This window comes from Phaseolus vulgaris, chromosome 3 (assembly GCF_000499845.2).
Source record: "Phaseolus vulgaris cultivar G19833 chromosome 3, P. vulgaris v2.0, whole genome shotgun sequence".
Taxonomy (NCBI): Eukaryota; Viridiplantae; Streptophyta; class Magnoliopsida; order Fabales; family Fabaceae; genus Phaseolus; species Phaseolus vulgaris.
In genome coordinates this window covers 8,794,118-8,816,386 of record NC_023757.2, presented here as the reverse complement: position 1 = coordinate 8,816,386, position 22,269 = coordinate 8,794,118, and the positions used below count along the sequence as shown (strand labels likewise).

Here is a 22,269-nt window from a genome sequence, read left to right as displayed (position 1 = left end):
AAACAGTCGAAAGAAAGTCAAGGAAAAGGGGTCATCCTTTTACAGACGAAATTATCACCACTCCACTTCCTGACAAATGGAGAGGCCTCGTCATTAAACTCTATGACGGCTCGACCGACCCGGACGAACACTTAAATGTCTACAAGACGCAAATGACTTTGTATACCACAGATAACAATGTGTGGTGTAAAGTATTTCCCACGTCGCTCCAGGGAGAACCTCTTACCTGGTTCACAGAGCTGCCTCCAAACTCCATTAACGATTTTGACACCCTAGCCGCAAAATTCTCCACTCAATATGCCACTAGCCGACCGCATCACATGTCCTCCATGTCTCTCCTAGCGGTACAACAAGAAAAAGGTGAATCTCTTAGAACCTTTCTAGATAGGTTCAACAAAGCATGCATGAACATCCGAGGGCTCAAACAAGAGGTTGCATTGCACCATTTGGTCTCGGCCATCATAGAGGTTGCATTACATCCGAGGGCTCAAACAACATCCGAGGAGTTGTTTTGGAAGGCCCCGGCGAGATTGTCATCGAGCAAGCCCTCAAATTCGACTTCAAAGCTTCAAACAATCAGGCCGAATATGAAGCCATATTAGCCGGTCTACGTCTCGCTCAAGAATTAGAAATCACTAAGTTAATTTGCAAAAGTGATTCCCGACTTGTCATCGGTCAGCTTAACGACGAATATGAAGTCCGAGAAAGCTTTTTACAGCGATACTATCACTTAGTCAAACAGTCGATGAGCACCTTTTCTGAAATTTCTATGCAGCACGTTCGACGCGATCACAATACCCGCGCGGACGCCTTGTCCCGGTTAGCAACCACGAAGTGTAAAGGAATGCATCGGTCGGTCATCCATGTTACGCTTGCACGCCCAAGCATCGACCTACAGGAATGCCTGACGACCGACACGGAATCTACTTGGATTACCCCAATCAAGCAATATTTACTCGACGGCACATGTAGTCCTCTCGGCGAAAAAACCATGAAGCTGCAGGCCGCCCGTTTTGTCTTAATCGGCGACGACCTTTATCGCCGAGGTTATACCCAACCACTCCTTAAATGTTTGACACCAGACCAAGCTTCCTATGTCATCCAAGAGTTGCACGAAGGAATTTGCGGAACTCACTCCGGCGCACGGACAATGGCTGCCAAAGTATTCCGGGCTGGATACTACTGGCCGACCGTCCAGGGTGATTGCACCAATTTCGTACAAAAATGTCTTAAATGCCAAGAGTTTGGCACTTTGTCCCATCAAAAGCCTGAGGAACTCCATTTTATGTTATCACCTTGGCCGTTCGTCCAATGGGGTATGGACATCATTGGTCCTTTCGCCCCCGGTAAAGGCCAGTGTAAATTCTTACTAGTCGGCATTGATTACTTCACCAAGTGGATCGAAGCCGAGCCCCTGACTGCAATCACCGCCCGCAATGTTCAAAATTTCGTATGGAAAAATATCGTTTGCCGCTTCGGGCTTCCACAAATCATCATCACCGATAACGGTCGGCAATTCACCGACCGAAAGTTAGCTGAATTTTACGAGAAGCTCCACATCAAACACATCGCTAGTTCAGTCGAACATCCGCAAACAAACGGACAGGCAGAAGCTGGAAACAAAGTTATTTTGAACGAACTGAAGAAACGTCTCGGCCCAGCAAAGGGCAACTGGACTGAAGAACTCTTAGAAGTATTATGGGCATATCGCTGTACTCCTCAGACGACTACACAAGAAACGCCGTACAGCCTAACGTATGGCACCGAAGCTATGATCCCCGTCGAGATTGGCGAACCCTCTCTCCGCCGGCAAACCCTTGATCTTGATCTAAACAAGGAAAGCCTCTCGGTCGGTCTCGATCTCATCAATGAACTCCGGGACAAGTGTAGAATTAGAGAAGAAGCATGCAAAATTCGGGCGGCCAGACGATACAACTCCAAAGTTAAACCAAGATTGTTCCACAAAGGCGACTTAGTATGGCGAATGCGGAGCAGCGCACGGAAGGAAGGAGGCAAGTTCTCCAACAATTGGGAAGGACCTTTCCGCATAGCTGATACGGCAGCCGGTGGAGCCTATTATTTAGAATATTTATCTGGGAAGGAAATACCGAGAACGTGGAATGCCACACATCTCAAATTTTATTACAGTTGAACTCTTTCCTCGCTCAGTCGGTTTTTCCCTAAGGAGGGTTTACGACCGGGAAGGTTTTAACGAGGCACTAAATTAAAATCCAAATCTCCTAGTCCTTTACTCAATTCATATCTCGTTCGGTTTCATAGGTATTTAACGAAATCAGAATTATTCACTTATTTATGCCTCGTTCGGCATCAGAATTATTCACTTATTTATGCCTCGTTCGGCATCTGAATTATTACCTCAACGTAATCAGAATTATTTATGCCACGTTCGGCATCAGAATTATTTACTCAATCTTATGCCTCGTTCGACATCTGAATTATTACCTTAACGTAATCAGAATTATTATGCCACGTTCGGCATCCAAATTATTTACTCAATCTTATGCCTCGTTCGGCATCTGAATTATTACCTTAACGTAATCAGACTTTTTTATGCCACGTTCGGCATCAGAATTATTCACTTATTTATGCCTCGTTCGGCATCAGAATTATTCACTTATTTATGCCTCGTTCGGCATCAGAATTATTCACTTATTTATGCCTCGTTCGGCATCAGAATTATATTATTACCTCAACGTAATCATAATTATTATGCCACGTTCGACATCCGAATTATTTACTCAATCTTATGCCTCGTTCGGCATCTGAATTATTACCTTAACGTAATCAGACTTTTTTATGCCACGTTCGGCATCAGAATTATTCACTTATTTATGCCTCGTTCGGCATCAGAATTATATTATTACCTCAACGTAATCATAATTATTATGCCACGTTCGGCATCCGAATTATTTACTCAATCTTATGCCTCGTTCGGCATCTGAATTATTACCTTAACGTAATCAGACTTTTTTATGCCACGTTCGGCATCAGAATTATTCACTTATTTATGCCTCGTTCGGCATCAGAATTATTCACTTATTTATGCCTCGTTCGGCATCAGAATTATCTTATTACTAATGTAATCAGAATTATTTATGCCTCGTCCGGCATTAGAATTATCTTATTACTTTAATGTAATCAGAATTATTTATGCAAGTGTGCATTGCCCACATGTCGGGTCCAGCAATTTTCTATGCCACATTGTTCATTAACTCTTCAAAAGAGGCGTCAGGCTGTGGGCCAGGGGTCTCCCCCTCGGCCTCCTCATTTAAATTATCATCGGGGTTGATCGGTACCAGCTTTCCATCAACTATTATTTTTTCTGTCGTACTGGTCGTCCTCCAGGGGTGCTCCATGCAGGCAGGCCGCTTGTCCGATGCCTAACCGAAAATATTCTTCGCTAATGCGAACGTCCCGTCATTCCGTTAAATTTAATGTCTGACAACTCGAAAGGCACAACAATTATTACGACTCTTCGGCTTTTATTCACCTCGAGCCTGGGGGGCAAGTGTACTGGTAGGCACCGGACGAACGCACGTGGCCGACCGGCCTTATACACTAAATGGAAACGAACGCACGTGGCCGACCGGCCGTATACACAATAAATGTAAGGGCATTTATGTGACAAGCTAAGGTGGTTAAGATACACCTCCGAAGAATAAGGAATATGCGTTTAGAGAAGATATGTTCCCCGGGTATTCCGGAGCACGACTGACAAGACATATCCATAACCACCCTGAGCCCAAGGGATAGAAAGCCCATTAGGCAATCCTATAAATACTGTGCTCAAGCCAGAGAAAGGTACGTTTTCATTCACTTACGAAACTGCGCTTAGAATCTCATACTTACTTGAGCGTCGGAGTGCCTTCGCAGGTACGCTCCCCCGCCCGACCGAAGTTGATAGCACGAAGGGACGACCGACCAAAGGAGACAGCAAGAAAGGACAATCGACCAGAGGAGAAGAAGATCAACACGTCAGCAATTACACCACGTCAACCGACCGTGCCTGGGCCCCATCTCTCCACTCAGGTACACTCCTCTTTACCGATACCATAACAATCATCATTGTACCACTAACAAAAAAAGTCAATGCTGGTATCTCCAAAGACAAACCTAATGTTCCTTCTTAGACTTTCCTGTAAATAGAGCTAAGTTTAGCTAAGAGGAAGAAGAAAGATAATTTTCCAACAATTTTGTTTTTGAGTATATTTTGTACAATTGACCTGTATTTACAGATATTTTTAAGTTTAGACTGAGATTTTCAAAAAAAGATACAATTGATTATTGCTATATGTGTGAGTAAATATCATGTTGTATGATTGGATTGCATCTTATTTGATTGGAGTTTATATCAGTATGCACATCTATATATATCTTGGATACGACTATCTACACTTTGTAATAGTATAATACAATCCATAATTATAATATTTAAATATATATATATATATATATTAATTAAACTTAAATTTAACTTGGTTTAATTATTAGTACAATTAGACTGTATATGTTTTCACCCCATTTAACCATAAATGAAGGAAGAAAAAAAATGATATCCAATTGGGTGGTTCTTAATTAAGTGAAGACTAAGTTCATGGAAAAAAGTAAACACTTTATTTTGTCCCATCATATCCATGTGACATGAAATGAAAATGTAGAAGCAAAGTCAAATAAGAGATTCAAAGTTACGAGTTTTCACCAAATGATTGTGATACACTGAAATGAATTCTCTCTTCCCACAAAATATCATTCATAAGATTATACCTTTGAATATTTTAATTTCCACATTAGATTCGAGAATGATAATATATAAAAAAATTGTCAACCTAAATGAAGTGACCCACTTGTTAACAATGGCTCCCACTCAAAGTCTTGAAACGTGCCTTCGTTTAAAATAGCTCGAAATCCCCTTAAAAAAAGCACACTGCTAAATTTAATCATTCTTAAATAATTATCATCTCTGCACGCTACATTGATGTAAATAAAATTGAGCTTAAACCTAAAAAGTCATGAATTACTTATATGTCTGTATAAAACGAAGTAAAACACTTAGAACTTGAAATTTACTTTGAATTCGTTTTAATGTCTTTAGAATTCCACTCCAAATATGGTTTAATCATCACTTTGATTTGACCAGAAAACATGGTATGAAAATAGGGAAATTTATAAATCTCACGTAATTTTTTTCCGTTTTTAAAAAATGAATCAATTTTTAAAAAATTATAACATTGGATAAGTCATGTAAGCGAGTACGATTTTAGTTTAAAAAAAGTTGTGCTCTGTTCCAATAATTGTTTTTTCAAAATCACAAGTCATGCTCTAAAAAATGGGTTACAATTTGTATTGTGCTCGCACAATTTCTGATTTTTTTGTATCTTTTTTCCATTTTTTTAAATTATTTTCATTTTTTTTTGGTTTTTTAATTTTATTATGTTATTATTAAATATTTGTATAAATTAAAAAAAATAAGTTAATTAATTATTTAAAATAACTAAATATTTATTTAAATTATCTAAATTATATTCAATTATAAATGATTAAATTAAAAATTTAAAAAATAAACAAATTAATTACTTAAATTAACTAAATATTTATTTAAAATATAATAACAAATTTTCTTTAATAAAAAATCTCATTGAGTATATAAATTAAATTCAAGAAGCAAATATATGTTGAATTTCTTTATGTTATTTATTTTAAAAACTTTATATTTAATTATTTGTAATTGAATATAATTTACATAGTTTATTATTATAATTTAAACAAATATTTAATTAATTAATTAATTAATTAAATTTTAAAATTATATATTTAATTATTTTTAATTAAATATAATATAAATAATTTATTCTTGTAATTTTAAAAAATATTTAATTAGAGTTTAAGTATTATTATTATTGTTGTCTTTAGTATTTGTTTTCTCGTTCCTCAAAAGTGGATCGAGTTACTATGTTACTTAAGAGCCATATATTTTGACCATTTCCACGAATGCCTTAAATTAAATTATATATATATATATATATATATATATATGTATGTATATATATAGAAGTTGGTGAATGTCACATTCATGACTTGAAGCATGCCATCAATGTGGTGTGAAACGAGGGCATCACAAAGTCAAAGAAGAGATTCAATAATGAACATGTTATGGAGTGAATATCCCATTTCCACTTAGCAAGATTCATTTGATTCTCAAGATTCTTTTTCTGCAGTTTTCATTTTCTATCACTTCGCATATATGCAATTTTAAATTTCATAAAATCTTAATTATAAATTTAGTCTTTTAATTTTAAGATTAATTAATCTTAATCTAGTTTTAATATACTATTAAATTATTAACATATTTATCACAATAACATATATTAAATTAATTGTTAAATCTATTAACGTAGATGAATATAAATATGTAATATTTTTTAAAATAATTAAATTATATATTAATATTAAAATAAATTTTTGTAATTTTAAAATATGATAATACTAAATTTATGATTTGCATATTTTAAAGACTAAATTTATGACTTTATAAAAAATATAGGATCAAAAGGATGGAAGTCCAAATTTTTTTTAATATTTTTAATTTTTTCCTGGTGGTCCGTTCCTCCTAGATTTCACTAATTATTAGCTAAAGAAAGGTCAACATATTTGAAATTACCTGTTTACCCCTGTCGACCTACTATACAATTAGCAACATCACAACTTTTCTACCTCGAAACATAGACCAATAACTTTTTGCATCCGAACAATCAGTTTAATGATCCATATCTTATCAAATTATTTTTAAAAAAACAATTAAATAAATTTGATTGAATTTTACATTTTTAGAACTAGTTTTAGGTGGAGTACATATTCCTTAAAAAAAATTCAATTTTATTAAAGGGTCATAATTCAATCATTTTTTAATAGTTGATAAAAACATTATTTTATTGTTAAATATTTTAAAGTAATTCATCATAATCTAATGAAAGATTATCCAACTTTTTTAATTAACCTTTGTTTAACTAATCTTAAAAAATGACATTGGAATAAGAGTTTATGTGTGTCAGGCGTAGTATAAAATGTAACTAAATGAAGTGTAATCCAATAAATTAGACATAATCCAATTAAATCAAATATAAATTTATAACTTAGATATTTATATAATAATTAATTCAATGATATATATTTGATAATTAAATATATATTTTTATTTATTTTAAATATTTTTTAGCATTTCAGTATATATATATATATATATTATAGGGATTAATTTTTACATTCATTTGATGAATATTCTATAGGTAAATCTTTCATCGTTATTTTCGATAGGTGAATCTTTCATCATTATTTTCTATAAAGTTAGTGATCTTCTTTTGGAATCATAAGTTAACTAACAAGGCACACTATCTTCATCCACCTCGGGAGACTAACACTATTTTCTGATAAGAACATTTGACGTCTACTGTGTGGTAGGGTAAAACTTTTCTTGGACCACATGTCTTATGGTATTAACTAGAGGCAAAATTGTTGCCTATATCTCCAAGATGAATCCACTAGCGAACACAACTCTAACAACATAGATAGAGGTTCTTCGGTAAACTCAGTGATCTCGTCTTGGAGTCATAACTCAACTTGCAAGACAAATAATCTTCATCCGCTTCGAGAGACTAGTGCTCTTTTTTTATAAGAACATTTGACGTCTATCATAGGAAATGATAAAAAATTTCTTGGATCACATGTTTTATGGTATTAACTAGAGGTAAAACTATCGTCTCTTCATCAATGATCCCAAGATGAATCCACTAGTGGACATAACTTTGACAACACAGATCGAGATTATTTTTCGAAACACAAAATAATATATCAATTAATATATTTTAGTAAAAATTATATATAAATAGATATAAAAATAGCATGTGAGTTTTCTAAACAAGAAGATCATTGAGTTGGATTTGGTTAATAACTTTTGTGTAGTTTTTTTTTTGAGAAAAACATAAGAGTTGGAAAAAGGAAACATATAATAAAAATATAAAATATAGTTTTTTTGTTAATTTCTGCACTAAATCAAATAAAAGTAACAAGTGATCACCCATGAAAGATATATCCTGTTAAATCATATCTTGTTGTATTTTTAATTAATATTTATTCAAACAAATAAAGATACTGTTTATTTATCTATGCATACTAGTTTCATATAAAAACGTTTTACACTAAAGTATCGTTACTTTCTAATGTTTTTTATCATATCATAAACCTATTATTATGCTGAATAAAGTTCAGTTTTATTATCATGTTAGTTTTACGATAAAAAATACAATTTCAAAATTGATATAAAACTAATTTATAAATATGTAAACTGTTTTTTTAATATTCTTAAAAAAATATGAATTTGAATTTAATTTCAATATAAATTATTTAGATTGGTTGATAATGAACTAGATCCAATTTCATGGTTTGTGTGTTGAAGCATAGCTGAAAGACTCTCTGATATTTTTGAGTATGTTATGTGGGCAATCTTTTTCGTTTCAAAATTGATGTTCTCTTTTGGCATATTTTTGTCGTTTATACTTAAAAGCTTGTTAACTTGTTCAAGCACTCTCTCCTTAACCTTATTCAACAGCCAGGTAACTTTTTTACACGCGTTGCTATTTAACTGCAATTCTTACTTAGATCTTATAATCATCACATTTAAAACACAATTTATAGACTACTATAAGATTTCCCTTTCAAGGAAAACTGAGAGCTACCTATAATGCTACTGCTCCATCACAGCACAGAGCCTACAATTGTCATTTTACATCACTTCAATTTTCTTCCCTTGAAATGCTTTGTTTTCCAACCTGGTTCATTACTATTCCCACAAGGTAAAACAAAAATGAGCCGGCGTGAGGAGGAGTTTTTCAGCTCCTAACTACACCTCTCTTAACCATGAAAAGTCATTTGTTAGAGATACATTTCTCCAAGTCTCAGTTTCTGAACCAATCCTTTTGTGGAATTTTCGAAACTGCCAGCCTTCAAAAGACAACCAAGTCTCAGTTTTTGATTTTTATATCCTTTACTTAGCTATCTTCGTACCTCTATTTCTCTTCCTCATATGCCTCAAGAATATGCCACATTTTTAGTAGACAATGACATCAAAATTAACTTCAGACGATTACGAAACTTTAGCTATTAGCACCTTTTAAATCCCTTCTCAATCAACACTAACAATTCATATTCACTTTTCTACTAAGAGACACAAAAAGTGGTTGGTTTGGTTACCTTGGTGCGCAGAACAGTGTTAAAAACGTGGTTTGAATGTAACAACACATACATAAAGGTCTTTATTTTTCAAACCGATAGTTCTACACTGACCCTTGTAGCATAGGCCGGTTCAATCCAAGGAACTGTCAGTAATTACTACTCGTTAATATAAATATCTATTGTTTCATATATATAGCCTAATTTAGGACTGTTATTATATAAATTGTAGAGAACATGAACATGTGAATCTATGCTTTGTGTGGCCTATTCTTAGGGAAAACAGATTAATATAGTTGAGAGAAAAGAATTCCTGATTCACAGTGAGAAACATGGAAGTGGAACTCCCAGCTGCAGCTGAGAATGAATCTGAACAAAAAAAATTTGCTCTACCAGTGGATTCTGAACACAAGGCCACTGAGTTCAGATTATTTTCCATAGCTAAACCCCATATGAGGTCTTTTCACCTATCATGGGTCTCTTTCTTCTCGTGCTTTGTGTCTAGCTTTGCTGCTCCACCCCTCCTTCCCATAATTCGAGACAACCTTAACCTCACAGCCACTGACATTGGAAATGCTGGTGTTGCGTCAGTTTCCGGTGCAGTTTTCGCAAGAGTTGCAATGGGAACAGCTTGTGACTTAGTTGGACCGCGCCTGGCCTCTGCATCACTCATCCTTCTAACAGCACCGTTTGTGTACTTCACTTCCATCATCAACTCACCCACCTCTTACCTCCTTGTCCGTTTCTTCACTGGTTTCTCCCTAGCCACCTTTGTCTCCACACAGTTCTGGATGAGCTCTATGTTCTCTGCTCCGGTCGTCGGTTCGGCAAACGGGTTTGCCGGCGGATGGGGCAACCTTGGAGGAGGAGCCACCCAACTCATCATGCCCCTTGTGTTCTCCCTCATCCGTGACATTGGTGCTACCAAATTCACAGCATGGAGGATTGCCTTCTTTGTCCCTGCCATGTTCCAAATGCTCACGGCATTTTCAATCCTGATATTTGGCCAGGACATGCCTGATGGGAACTTCCGCCGCTTGAAGAAGTCAGGGGACAAGGCAAAAGACGATTTTTCAAGAGTGGTGTACCATGGGATTACTAACTACAGAGGTTGGATTCTGGCGTTGACTTATGGCTACTGCTTTGGGGTGGAGTTGACCATAGACAACATCATAGCTGAATACTTCTATGACAGGTTTAATCTAACACTCCACACTGCTGGAATCATTGCTGCAAGCTTTGGCTTGGCTAACTTATTTTCTAGACCTGGTGGGGGTTATATATCAGATGTTATGGGCAAGAGGTTTGGCATGAGAGGGAGGTTGTGGGCTTTATGGCTATGCCAAACCTTGGCTGGTGTCTTCTGCGTCATCCTTGGCCTTGTGGGATCTTTAAGTGTATCCGTCCTTGTTATGATCATATTCTCTGTCTTTGTCCAAGCCGCATGTGGAATGACCTTTGGGATTGTTCCCTTTGTCTCAAGAAGGTGCGTTTTCTAGTCCTTGTTTCAATCAAAAGGGCCTTGGATGTGTTTGATTGCTATTTTAAAAAGAAGATAACCACTTCCATCATCTTCATATCTCACCACATGCAGCACCACTCTACAAAATTTACCCTTGAATTAGAACCACAACATAAAAGAAGAGGATCACAACAATATATTACTCCATTGTTTTAATTTTTTTAGTTTTTAAACACTTGTGTTCAAACAGTTTTCAGAAGTTATTAGATTTTGGACGGGAAATTTACTGTTGAGAAGTATGAGATTCTCTTGAAAACAGTTTTTAAAGCCAAAAAGTGTGAAGGAAATCAAAGATAACCTTATTAAACAGCTTTTTCTTTTCTTCCGTTTTCTGTAGATTTTTATGAACTAGAGGGTTTTCAAGAGTGGTGTCAAATTATCCATAATCCTGGAACTCTTGTCTACCAATAGCATTATTTAGCAAATTCTTCAAATGGTCAATAGTTAAGAGTCAGACTCAAATTAAACGTACAGAAAGAGAAAACAAAGTGAGAACAAAGAAATGTTAATTTAGTTATTCAATTTATCAGAAGCCAACGGATCATGAGACGCAGCAGGCAAAGTAACACATGTAACATGTTAAATCATATGGATATGATTATCTAACATCTTCCTGAGACTAGCTGTATAGATAACACTTAACAGCTCTGTTTTTAGCCAAGGAATGATGCCAAAGCCGGCAATAAATAAGAGCACGAGTATGTGAAATCACAGACACGTGCACACTTAACACAAACTTGAAAGCTGGTCAAGTATGTTAACACAAAGTGCATAGCTCTATGCCAATAACTCTGTAATCAATTCTAATATTGTGCAAATATATACATCGATTTCAGGTCATTAGGGGTCATATCTGGAATGACTGGAGGTGGAGGCAATGTGGGTGCAGTTGTGACCCAGCTAATTTTCTTCAAAGGATCCAAGTTTTCAAAAGAAAGAGGAATAACTCTAATGGGAATCATGATTATAATATGCACCCTGCCAATATGTTTAATCTATTTTCCACAATGGGGTGGAATGTTTTCTGGTCCCTCGTCCAAAAAGGTCACAGAAGAAGATTACTACTTAGCTGAGTGGAACTCAAAGGAGAAGGAGAAAGGGTCCCATCATGCAAGCTTGAAATTTGCTGAAAACAGCACAAGTGAAAGAGGCAAAAAACTGAATACATCAACCAAGCCTTCTGAGGAGATCACACCCCCACATGTTTGATGCCTCCTCTGCTCTCCTGAACTTGTTACCCCTTGTATCTTCACTCAAGCCTCACCATAAAGTTTGTGATATCAAATCAATGTATGTTCGTATGTTTGCTGCATAGTGAAGTTTTCATTAGTAAGGTGAAATGGTTTCAAGCCTACTTAAAATTTTCTGTTTCAGTTTCGCTATTACTTACTCTAGATTCCCAAGATTTGCTTTTATAACTTTGCACATCAGTAACATCCCACCTATGCTAAATCAACAACTTCTCAGTTTTAAATGTCTCGTGGTGAGTTTGTTGATTGTTGATTGTATGTTTTATTTCCATAAACTTCACATTTACTTCTATACTTATAGAATATTAATGTCTCAAATACAAGTGTCTTCTACATTGTATATTCTTCCAAAAATATTTTACCCACAATTATTTAACACTAACCTTTAGAGCTTAATCATAGTTGTCACTAGAGCTTAGGTATGCATAAGGATACTCCGTTTAATTCCTACCTCCATAAATCTGCACCATAAAACAATCATCCTTATAGTCTACATTTTACATTGACTTTTAATTTGTACAAACTGCATCTCTCATGTAAAATCTGCTAGTTAAGCAGGTCGCCCACACCCACCCACAAAGATCTATTAACATTTTTTAACATCTATTTTCATAATAATATACTCAATCCTTTAAACAATGAATAATCATTAAAAATAAGAAAAATTGAATTTTGAGTTGAATTACCAAAAAATTCAAATCCATACCTACACTTAGTGCGTATGAGTTACGTAAGTGATCTTTCGAACTTTTGTGTCATTGTGCTCTCAAATTAGACCTTTAAACTTAGTCGGTATCATGCATTACTACTCCACCTTAGAGTGTGTTTGTTTCAAGGAGTGGATTTGAGGTTTATGAAAATGATGAATTTGAAAGGAAAAAAAGTGGAAAGTGAAAATAAATTCAGGGAAAATTTATGAAAATTTGTTAACAATATGATGAGTTTGATTGTTAAAAAAAAAAACTTAACTTATGAAATGGTAATATGATTAGTTATTTTTACATGAAACTTGTGTGATTAAAACATTAGTTCTGCTAGAGTTCGTGAACTCAGTAGAAAAAACATACGAATTATTTATATTGTGGATACATGCAAAATTGTTGAAAATGAAATAAAATTTGAATAGAAATAATTGTAGAAGATTTAACCAAATTTTTAAATTTTATAAAACTTAATAAAATAAACAAAATTTGGTAAAAAAAATCAGCATCTAATAAATATTAAACATAGAACGATACAATACAATATGATGGAAAAAGAGAGTTAAATTACAGTAATTAACCAAAAAAAAATCATATCATGACAACTATCATTTGAGAGAGTCCTAAAAGTAATCAAATCTTTGGTTGGAGCTGGTTAATTCTTTGATGAACCCTCTCATTGATGTCCAAAATATTTAATCCTTTCTACAACAACTAAGTACCATCCCAAATTTGTTCGTTCGTGGGATAACATATTATGGGTGGTCCGATAACGACCTGATAGTGGGTGGCCTGATAAGCCCAACAAACATTCGCTAGGATAGGCTCGAAAATGGCTTTGATACCATATTACAAAGTGGACTTTAAGCCTGACACAACCCCATAAAATTGGCTCATGAGGTGAGGTTTTGCACCCATTTATATACAATGAATTGTCCTCTTCTCTAGTTGATGTGGGATTTCCAACATGGTTCACCATACCATGTTGTCAGACACCATTGACTTGAATGACATTCAATTTGTTCAAGATTTTTCTATCAAAATAGTATGATCAACGTAGTTGCACAAATGCATTGATGGATAAGTCCAGGTTGTAGTGAGCCATGATTCATGTAATCAAAATTTCTTAATGCAATAATTGAGAAAAATTGTTAGCTCGTGAACTCAAAATGTGCAGGAAAACGTAATGCAACAGTGTGTCATTAATATTCAAACTACTTATATTTATGACATTTCAACCTTGCATTTACGGTCTAATCATGAAACTCAATGTCACATCATAGTCTAGTTTAAAACACACCTAGAAGTATCACATCTCAACCTCTGATAAAGATGATATATTATTCTCTAAATATTTGCAACAAGATATTAAAACGGCTTTTGTTACGCTGGAACAAGATTACAAAACTTTCTATTTCAAAATTTGAAAGACTCAGTTTTAATCTGACTGCATCTAATGAGAAAATACCATATCATGAACAAACAAATTATCCATCTGGTGTTTAAATATGGAAAAGTAGAGAGTTTACAAACTCTAAATCTCTTCTCTAAATTATAGATAGGTTTCAGAAAAATCTAACCTAGTTTGACTTAAGAATCATATTGCATGATTATTAGCATGCTAAAGTTGTTTGTCCCACTACAAGTAAAAGGAATTTTAACGGATGTTTATTTTTACATTACCAAGGGTAAACACCTTTGTTAAGTCATTTATCCGAGGTTGCAGTTTTTCCAGCTAAACCATTCGTTTGGAACGTGCTCTCCTGATTTTTATCAAACCCCAGGAAAAGTCAGTATTTAACGAAAGTTTCAAACCCCTTGTTAACTACCATGGGTTTCAGAGCCTCCATAAAATGTTATTGGTTTCAAAGCCTTTATAAAATTTCATGGGTTTCAAAGCCTTTGTAAAATATCATAGGTTTCAGAGTCTCCGTAAAACACCACGTGTTTCAAAGCCTCCGTAAAAAATTATAGGTTCAGAACTTTCATAAAATATCATGGGTTTCAACGCCTCCGTAAAATACCATAGGTTTCATAACTATGAACATTTGTTTTTTTACTCATTTATCATTTAAGCACTCATGTACTTTTTCAACCACAGTTATTTACATTTATTGTACCTATTTATCTATGTTTGATAAAGCACTTTTTCAATAAATAAAACAAATAAATAACACTCATCAATTTATAAGTTATACATATATAACTACATTTAAATTTATACGAAAATATAAGTATACACATTGAAATTCAAACTTAAGCATAACATATGAGTTAAAAAAATTAGGAGGAACAAATAAAAGAAGAATATTAGTATAAAATACTACAAATAAAACTCTAACATATTGTTCACAAATAAAAAAATAGGAAAAAACATTTCCACATTATATTATATTTTCAACTATCACATATGCTATCTTTATGTCCATAATTTTTCTATTAGTTTGCACACTTTCTTGATCAAAAATCTACAAAATAAACATGCACCATAATTAGAAATGTAAATTTGAAAAATAAAACAATGTGTTTATATTTTTTAAACATTACCGATGAAGAATTGAACATAGTCAACTCATGAGATAATTGACCTTGTCTCAAGTCTTTTGTCACATTCTTCAAATATTTTATTTTGTTCGATTATTGTTCTATTTTGTTCAAATTATTTCAATTTCTATGATTAAATTCCATATTGAATTTCACGCCTCTTTCCTTTAGCTTAATAGAAGTACTATCAAATTTAAACTTCAATCTAGTTCAACACATGTAGTTAAAACCATAAATAAACTAACAATTGTAAAATATTGAGTAAAATAAGTTTCAAAATTCATACTAACAAATTTCACACGATCAAGTTTCAATCAATCCCATTCCCATAAGAAATCATCCAATAATTCTCTCAAACAATTCACATTGGCTTTTGCATAAGAAACCAAACAAGATCTATAGATGAAACTAGGAAAAACAAATCAAAACTAGAACATTATGGTCGGAAGGGAGTTTTGTGTCATGTTTTAGAATACTCATGCAACCCACATTGAACCCTAGACAAGTAAATTATATGTAAGTATACTTAACATGTGTGTATGCTTGTTCTGTTATTGGAATCTAAAAAATTGGCTTCTGATGCAGAATCTTTCCCATTGGCACCAAAGATACCACTTCCATTCATTTATTTAATTTTATACCCTAATCATGGTTTGTTGAGAGTGGCAAATGGAAGCACATGTTCAACAAAAAATTATTTTTAATTAGCACAAACGAAAAATCACCTACCCTTGAATAGATTAAACATAAAATAAAAAGTAGACCCTGAAGAAATAGATATTGCATCACACATGTATATCAAAACCAGTTTTTACTAAGATTCTATTGGAATACTTTTTTTTTCATAATCACTTTAGGGACAAGAAAGAAAAAAAAAATTGTTAAGCTTGGCAGCATATGAGCTTAAATCAACTTATAAACTTAACTCTTATGAAAGTTTTTCAACTAACTTCTCTAAAAAGATAGCATGCGTTAATTTTAGTTTACGAAGAGAAGTATAATACATTTTACCATTGTTCCTCTTACATGTGTCTATCACAAAATTTATCCAAACAAAGCCAAATTAATTGCTAATTAACGTAATAAATCATGAATAAATGTAGGCTAACAACAAAAATCCAAAACCACTAATAAGATTTACACAGTTAACTAATCAAGCTTACCACAGAAAAGTAATCCCTAGCGCAAAAATGCTAATCAAATGCGGCTATTTTACATTTATAAATGCGGCTATAGAGCCGCATTTGATCAGCACGCAGTTGTAAATCAGAGAAATACAAATGTGGCTATAGAGCCGCATTTGTAAATGCGATTTACGAATGCGGTTATTTGAAATAGCCGCATTTGTATATTCTTCTGAATGAGCTGGGGTTTTAGGGGCACGTTGTTGGTGAAGAGTGGAAGGGGAGAAGAGGAAACACGGTAGCGGCGGCGAAAGCAGTGGCGGAGCGGCGAGAGCGAAATGCGACAGCGGCGGAAGCAATGGAACCTTCAAAATGCAGAGCAAAACCCATTAAAAACGAAAGCAATATGGAAAGCGAAAGCCATTGGAGTTCAATGCAGTTGTTAGGGGCAATGGAAATAAGAGAATGAGGGGTAATGCAGTTACGTACCTTCGAAAATGCAGAACTTCGCAACCAGAGAAAACGAAGAACAGATATGAGCGCAAACAGAGAATGAACGAAACTGTTGAGCGCGTAAAATTTTTAGGGTAAAAACCATTTACAAATGCGGCTAAACGTAAAAACCGCATTTGTAAATCAAAATAATTTTAAAAATGACACCGCGTTTTTTACGAATGCGTTTAAGCGCTGAACCGCATTAAATAAGGAGCGCTCTTTTCTTATTTTTGTACTAGTGAATATTCCATTTCAAGTTGGAGCAGTGGTTAACATCCAAAAGGAAATAAGTCAATTAAAACGTGTAAGATACTACACATCACATTGTTCTCAAGCAATAATATTACCAATCAGAAGAAGCAACATAAACTAAAGAGTTTACCATAATTACAAATTAACAAACAGATGGACGAAAACAAGTTTTAAAGCAGATCGAAGAAATGGAGAAAAAAACCTAGAAGATCTTATCTGAGTTGTGAATCTAATAGAGAGAGTAAGAAACGAAAGTTGTCATGTTGTATCTCTAGGCTAGCGTCTGAGCTTCTTCTTCAGTGACTTGGCCGCCATGGAGAACCTTGTTGATTCTATCTGAAGGTTGGGATGTGAATGCAGTGAGAGAGAATGTGAGTGTGAGAAAGAGATAGATAGATATAGAGAGCATGTCGCTCTGCATTCTTCTGTTAGTTATGAATCTGAATGTTGAAGTGAGTAGGGGAGTGAAAAAGATCTATACACTTTGCGTTGTGGGGGTTGTGGGGGAAATATGGAATCACATAAATTCTTTTATTTTCAACAGGGGTGTGACTGACGCGTTTGAAGTTTGTACCCTGATGCAAGCAAAGGTTTGGTCTTGGATTTCTGCAAAATCTCGCACTACTTCGGTTTCCTTTTCCAGTTGGTGTTTGGAACCTTTGGAATGTATGCGTTTGGTTATTTGATGTTTTTTAGGTTTTTAGGTTCTTAGAGTGGACTGTGTTTTTGCCTGTTTGGTTTGGAGAGTATTGTTAAACGTTGGATTATGTAATTATTGTATAAGGGTTGATCCACCTCTGAAGTGATTCACATTTATATATATGTTATTGCTGATAAAAAAAACAAAAAAAAAACACTTTGCGTTGCTCTTAGTTCCATAATATCAAATTCCAAAGTCTCTTTCCTTTAGCTTAATAGAAGCACCACCAAATTTAAACTTCAATAACTCACGTAATCTTTAATCAACTAAGCTAGACTCCCTTGGTTAATTAGGAAACGTATGATTAAGAAACATCTAATAATTTCTCCACACACTCGGACAAGATTTTCTTCACTGAATTCATTAGTACTTAACAAAAACATTACAATTTACCCTGAAACCCTTATACATTACCAATTCGGAAAAGTCTAAGTTGCTTTTTGCATCATATAAATCAAAGGCTATGAATAATCATAGATTAGGAATCAAACACTACAACATTTTTCACTTTAGGTTTAAGTCGTACTCACATGTCAACGGTTCAAAAAATCGTTGTCTAAAATAGACATAAATAATGATTTTTAATTGTTATACAGTAAGATTTATTTATCTGACTCAATGTTTATGTAAAAAGATATTGTCTATTTCTTTCAAGCGACATTTTATAAAATGTGGACAATTATGAACAACTATTATTAAAATGTGGATACTTTAGACAACACTTTTTAAATTATGGACAACTTAAACAATATTTTAGGCCACAATTTTTAAACGGTTGGTAACTTAGACAATATTCTTTTACCTGTTGCCTTTAATATTTCATATAAGGTGGGTATGTGGTCAGAAAAACCTCACTCCAATTAGCTTTATTCCAAAACCTCAATCACCCAATTCCAAAACCACACCCTCATTCCAAAAACCAAGAAATAGAAGAACAGCTTCTTCCAAGTCAAATTCCTTTGTTTGCTCACACTCCACCCCTCATACTTCTGGTTTGTACAATTTGTTCCTGCAATCCATTTCCAACAATGACGTTAACAATATTTTAACATATTATTCCACATTAAAAATAAAAAAACTGACTAGAACTTATTCTAATAATTTCTTTATTATTAGTTTTAGAGTTCTAAAGTTTGGATTAAGGACGAAAACCAGTTTATTTAACATTTTATTAGGAGACAAGCTAAAAGAAACATATCATATCATGTGCATTTGTTTGAAAGCTTCTACCAACATATATGCATGATTCTAGGAATAATATTCGAACTTCCATTCTTCACCGTATATTTTCAAAGCAATTCTCTTTCAAAGAAACATCTGACCTCTACGGAACCAATTATGTTATCAAGTCAATAAAAAACAAATTAGATAGGTTGCCATGTTGTTGACCTAAATTTACTTTATATTTATTATACATCAATCATATGAAAGAAAAAGTCAAATAGTAAAAAGGAAAAAAAGTAAAAGTGAGAAAGTTACACAAAGAGAAGAAAAAGCAACAAAAAATATCTGTAAAAGCTTTTCTAAAGAATGCTACAAAACATCCAGAGCTTATTTGATTAAGGATGCAAAACATTTTTTTTTCTGGTTTTGCTATTAGTTGGTAACGTGAGTCAAAATTGAAGTTTGTTAATAAACGTGTTTTATGAATTCACGCATTACTTATAAAACACTTAATTTATTCTCAACTGTGAATAATACAGACACAGTTATAGTATTTGTCGAAATGTACTAATAGAAAATAAATACCGTTTACATAAATTATTGTACAAGTTTATTATAAATTAGAGAAACAATTTGAATTGGTTATTACAAATTAGAGAAACAATTTGAATTGTTTATTACAAATTAGAGAAACAATATTGAATTTAAGTGTATGTTTGATTTATTTTAAAAGATTTATTTTATTATTATAAAAGTTAAAAAAAATCACTATGATATGTTTGATTTAAGAAAAATAAAATAGATTAAGTAAATTAATATATAATTAATAAAAACAATTATCCCCTTTCGTGTAGATTTTTTTTTAAATTACTCTCCATAATAATTATTTATTTTTTTCTCATAGGAATGCAATATTATCTATAAAAATCAAATTATATTTATTAACTTGTAACTTATGAAACAGTCTTAATTAAACTTATATAAAAAAATTATATTTCAACTGCCATTCACAAACAAATATATCTCTCACTCAGTATGTATTTTGTTTTCAATTTATACTCGGAGACAAATTAATAATGTAAAACTAAATAAATGCAAATATTAATTTTTAATTTAATAAAATAAGATAACATAGTTAAAATAGGTATTTTTGTAATATAAAACAATATTAATGTTCTAAATGTTGGTTATTCATATTTTATTATTATTAATTATGATTTTATTACCCTTAAACTATTTTACCGTGTTATATTGCATTAATGATTATTTTACAGTCATATAGTATTCCTATATTATAGCTTCCAGGTAATTGTATATGATTGAGTAAATCAAAATTAATAAGATCAGTTTTGCAATTTTGTGCAATTACGTTCTATCAGTTGCTACAACCTTTTGTCTTCTCTTATTTCCTTCAATTAGTTCCTACAACTGGTATCAAGAGCTAGTCTGTTATCATGAACTCTACCCAATTATCAGTCCCTATCTTTGATGGAAAAAATTACAATCGGTGGTGTGTGCAAATGAGAGTTTTGTTTGATTATCATGAGTTAATTATGGGATGTCGTTGAGAGTGGAGTGTCTGCATTAGCTGCTAATGCAACTGAGGCGCAACGAGTAGCACATCGTGATCAGAAGAAGAAGGACAATAAGGCTTTGTATGTCATCCATCAAGGGATGAATGACGAGACGTTTGAGCAGATAGAAGGAGCAACAACTGCCAGTGAGGCTTGGACAATTTTGTCAACCAATTATAAAGGTAATGATAAGATCAAAAGGGTGCGTCTTCAAACCCTAAGACGCCAATATGAATTGCTGCAGATGGAAACCACAAAGACTATTGATGTCTATATAAATCAAGTTCTTGCCTTGACAAATCAGATGAAGACCATGGTTAAACACATTCGGAGCAGACAAAGGTGGAAAAGATTTTGAGATCTTTAACTCCCAGATTTGAACATGTTGTTGCCGCAATTGAAGAGGCCAATGACATTTCAAAAATGACAGTAATGTTATTGTCTAGTTCTCTACGAGCGCATGAGCAACGGATGAATGACAATAAGATTGAAAAACCAATTGAACAGGCTTTAGAAGCACAAGCCTCAATTGGTAACTCCTATCATAAACATTGGTAGCTATTTCAGCAAAGGTCGTGGTGGCCAGAATAATGGAGGCGCTTGGTGCGGGGAACGCGGTCGCAGAGGAAGAAGAGACATTTATAATAAATCAAATGTTGAGTGTTATAATTGCCATAAATGTGACCATTATGCAAATGAGTGCAGATCAAAAGGTGATAATCATGCTTTCAATTATGCTCAAGAAGATAGTAATCACGAACAAGATGAATAGGATCATGAAGTATTAATGACAACCACATCAAATGAAACTCCAAACAACCAGACTTGGTATTTGGATACAGGTTGCACGAATCATATGTGTGGTCAGAAGGAGCTGTTTGCAGATTTGGATGACTCATTTCGCACAAAAGTGAAATTCGGTGATGGCAGGTTCGTTCCGGTGATTGAAAAAGGGTGAATTCTTATTACATTGAAGAATGGTGATCACAGGTATGTACCTGACATGAAAAGTAATCTGCTGAGTGTGGGACAACTGGTCGAAAAGGGTTACGTGATGCACATAGTTGAAAATAAATTCTCAATTTTTGATAAAAAAGGTAATTTGATTCTTAAAACCTTTTTATCAAAAAACCGCATGTTTCCAGTAGATATTCATATGGGTAATTTCAAGTGCTTGAATGCAATAGTGAATAATGAATCGTGGTTATGGCATTTATGCTTTGGACACTTAAATTTTCAGAGTTTGGAAAATCTTTCCAAAAGAAATTTAGTGAATGGTTTACCCCATATTCATCACCCTGATCAATTGTGTGAGGCTTGCATTTTTGGAAAGAATCACAGGATACCATTTGTTAAGGAGCCTTGGCGTGCAAAATTTCCTTTGGAGCTTGTTCATACAAATGTTTGTGGTCCGATGAACATATCATCAGTTGGAGGTAATAAATATTTTTTAACTTTTATTGATAATTTTTCAAGGAAAACCTGGATTTATGTATTGAAAAGCAAGGATGAGGTATTCCACTGCTTTAAAATATTTAAAGCATTTGTTGAAAGAGAGAGTGGTAAACAAATTAAGATGGTGTGTAATGATGGAGGAGGTGAGTACAAGTCTAATGAGTTCAAGAAGCACTGTGAAGAACTTGCAACATAACATAACTTGTTCCTACACACCTCAACACAATGGAGTTGCCGAGAGAAAG

General features: G+C 33.6%; 1 protein-coding gene across 1 annotated transcript; it reads left to right on the top strand.

The window, feature by feature from the left end:
• Positions 1 to 9,133: 9,133 nt before the first annotated feature.
• Positions 9,134 to 12,233, top strand: LOC137806569 (high affinity nitrate transporter 2.5). Its single transcript, XM_068606768.1, has 2 exons — positions 9,134 to 10,729; positions 11,602 to 12,233. The coding sequence occupies exons 1-2, from the start codon at positions 9,576 to 9,578 to the stop codon at positions 11,972 to 11,974; spliced, it is 1,527 nt and encodes a 508-aa protein (XP_068462869.1). The 5' UTR covers positions 9,134 to 9,575; the 3' UTR covers positions 11,975 to 12,233.
• The last annotated feature ends 10,036 nt before the right edge of the window (positions 12,234 to 22,269 follow it).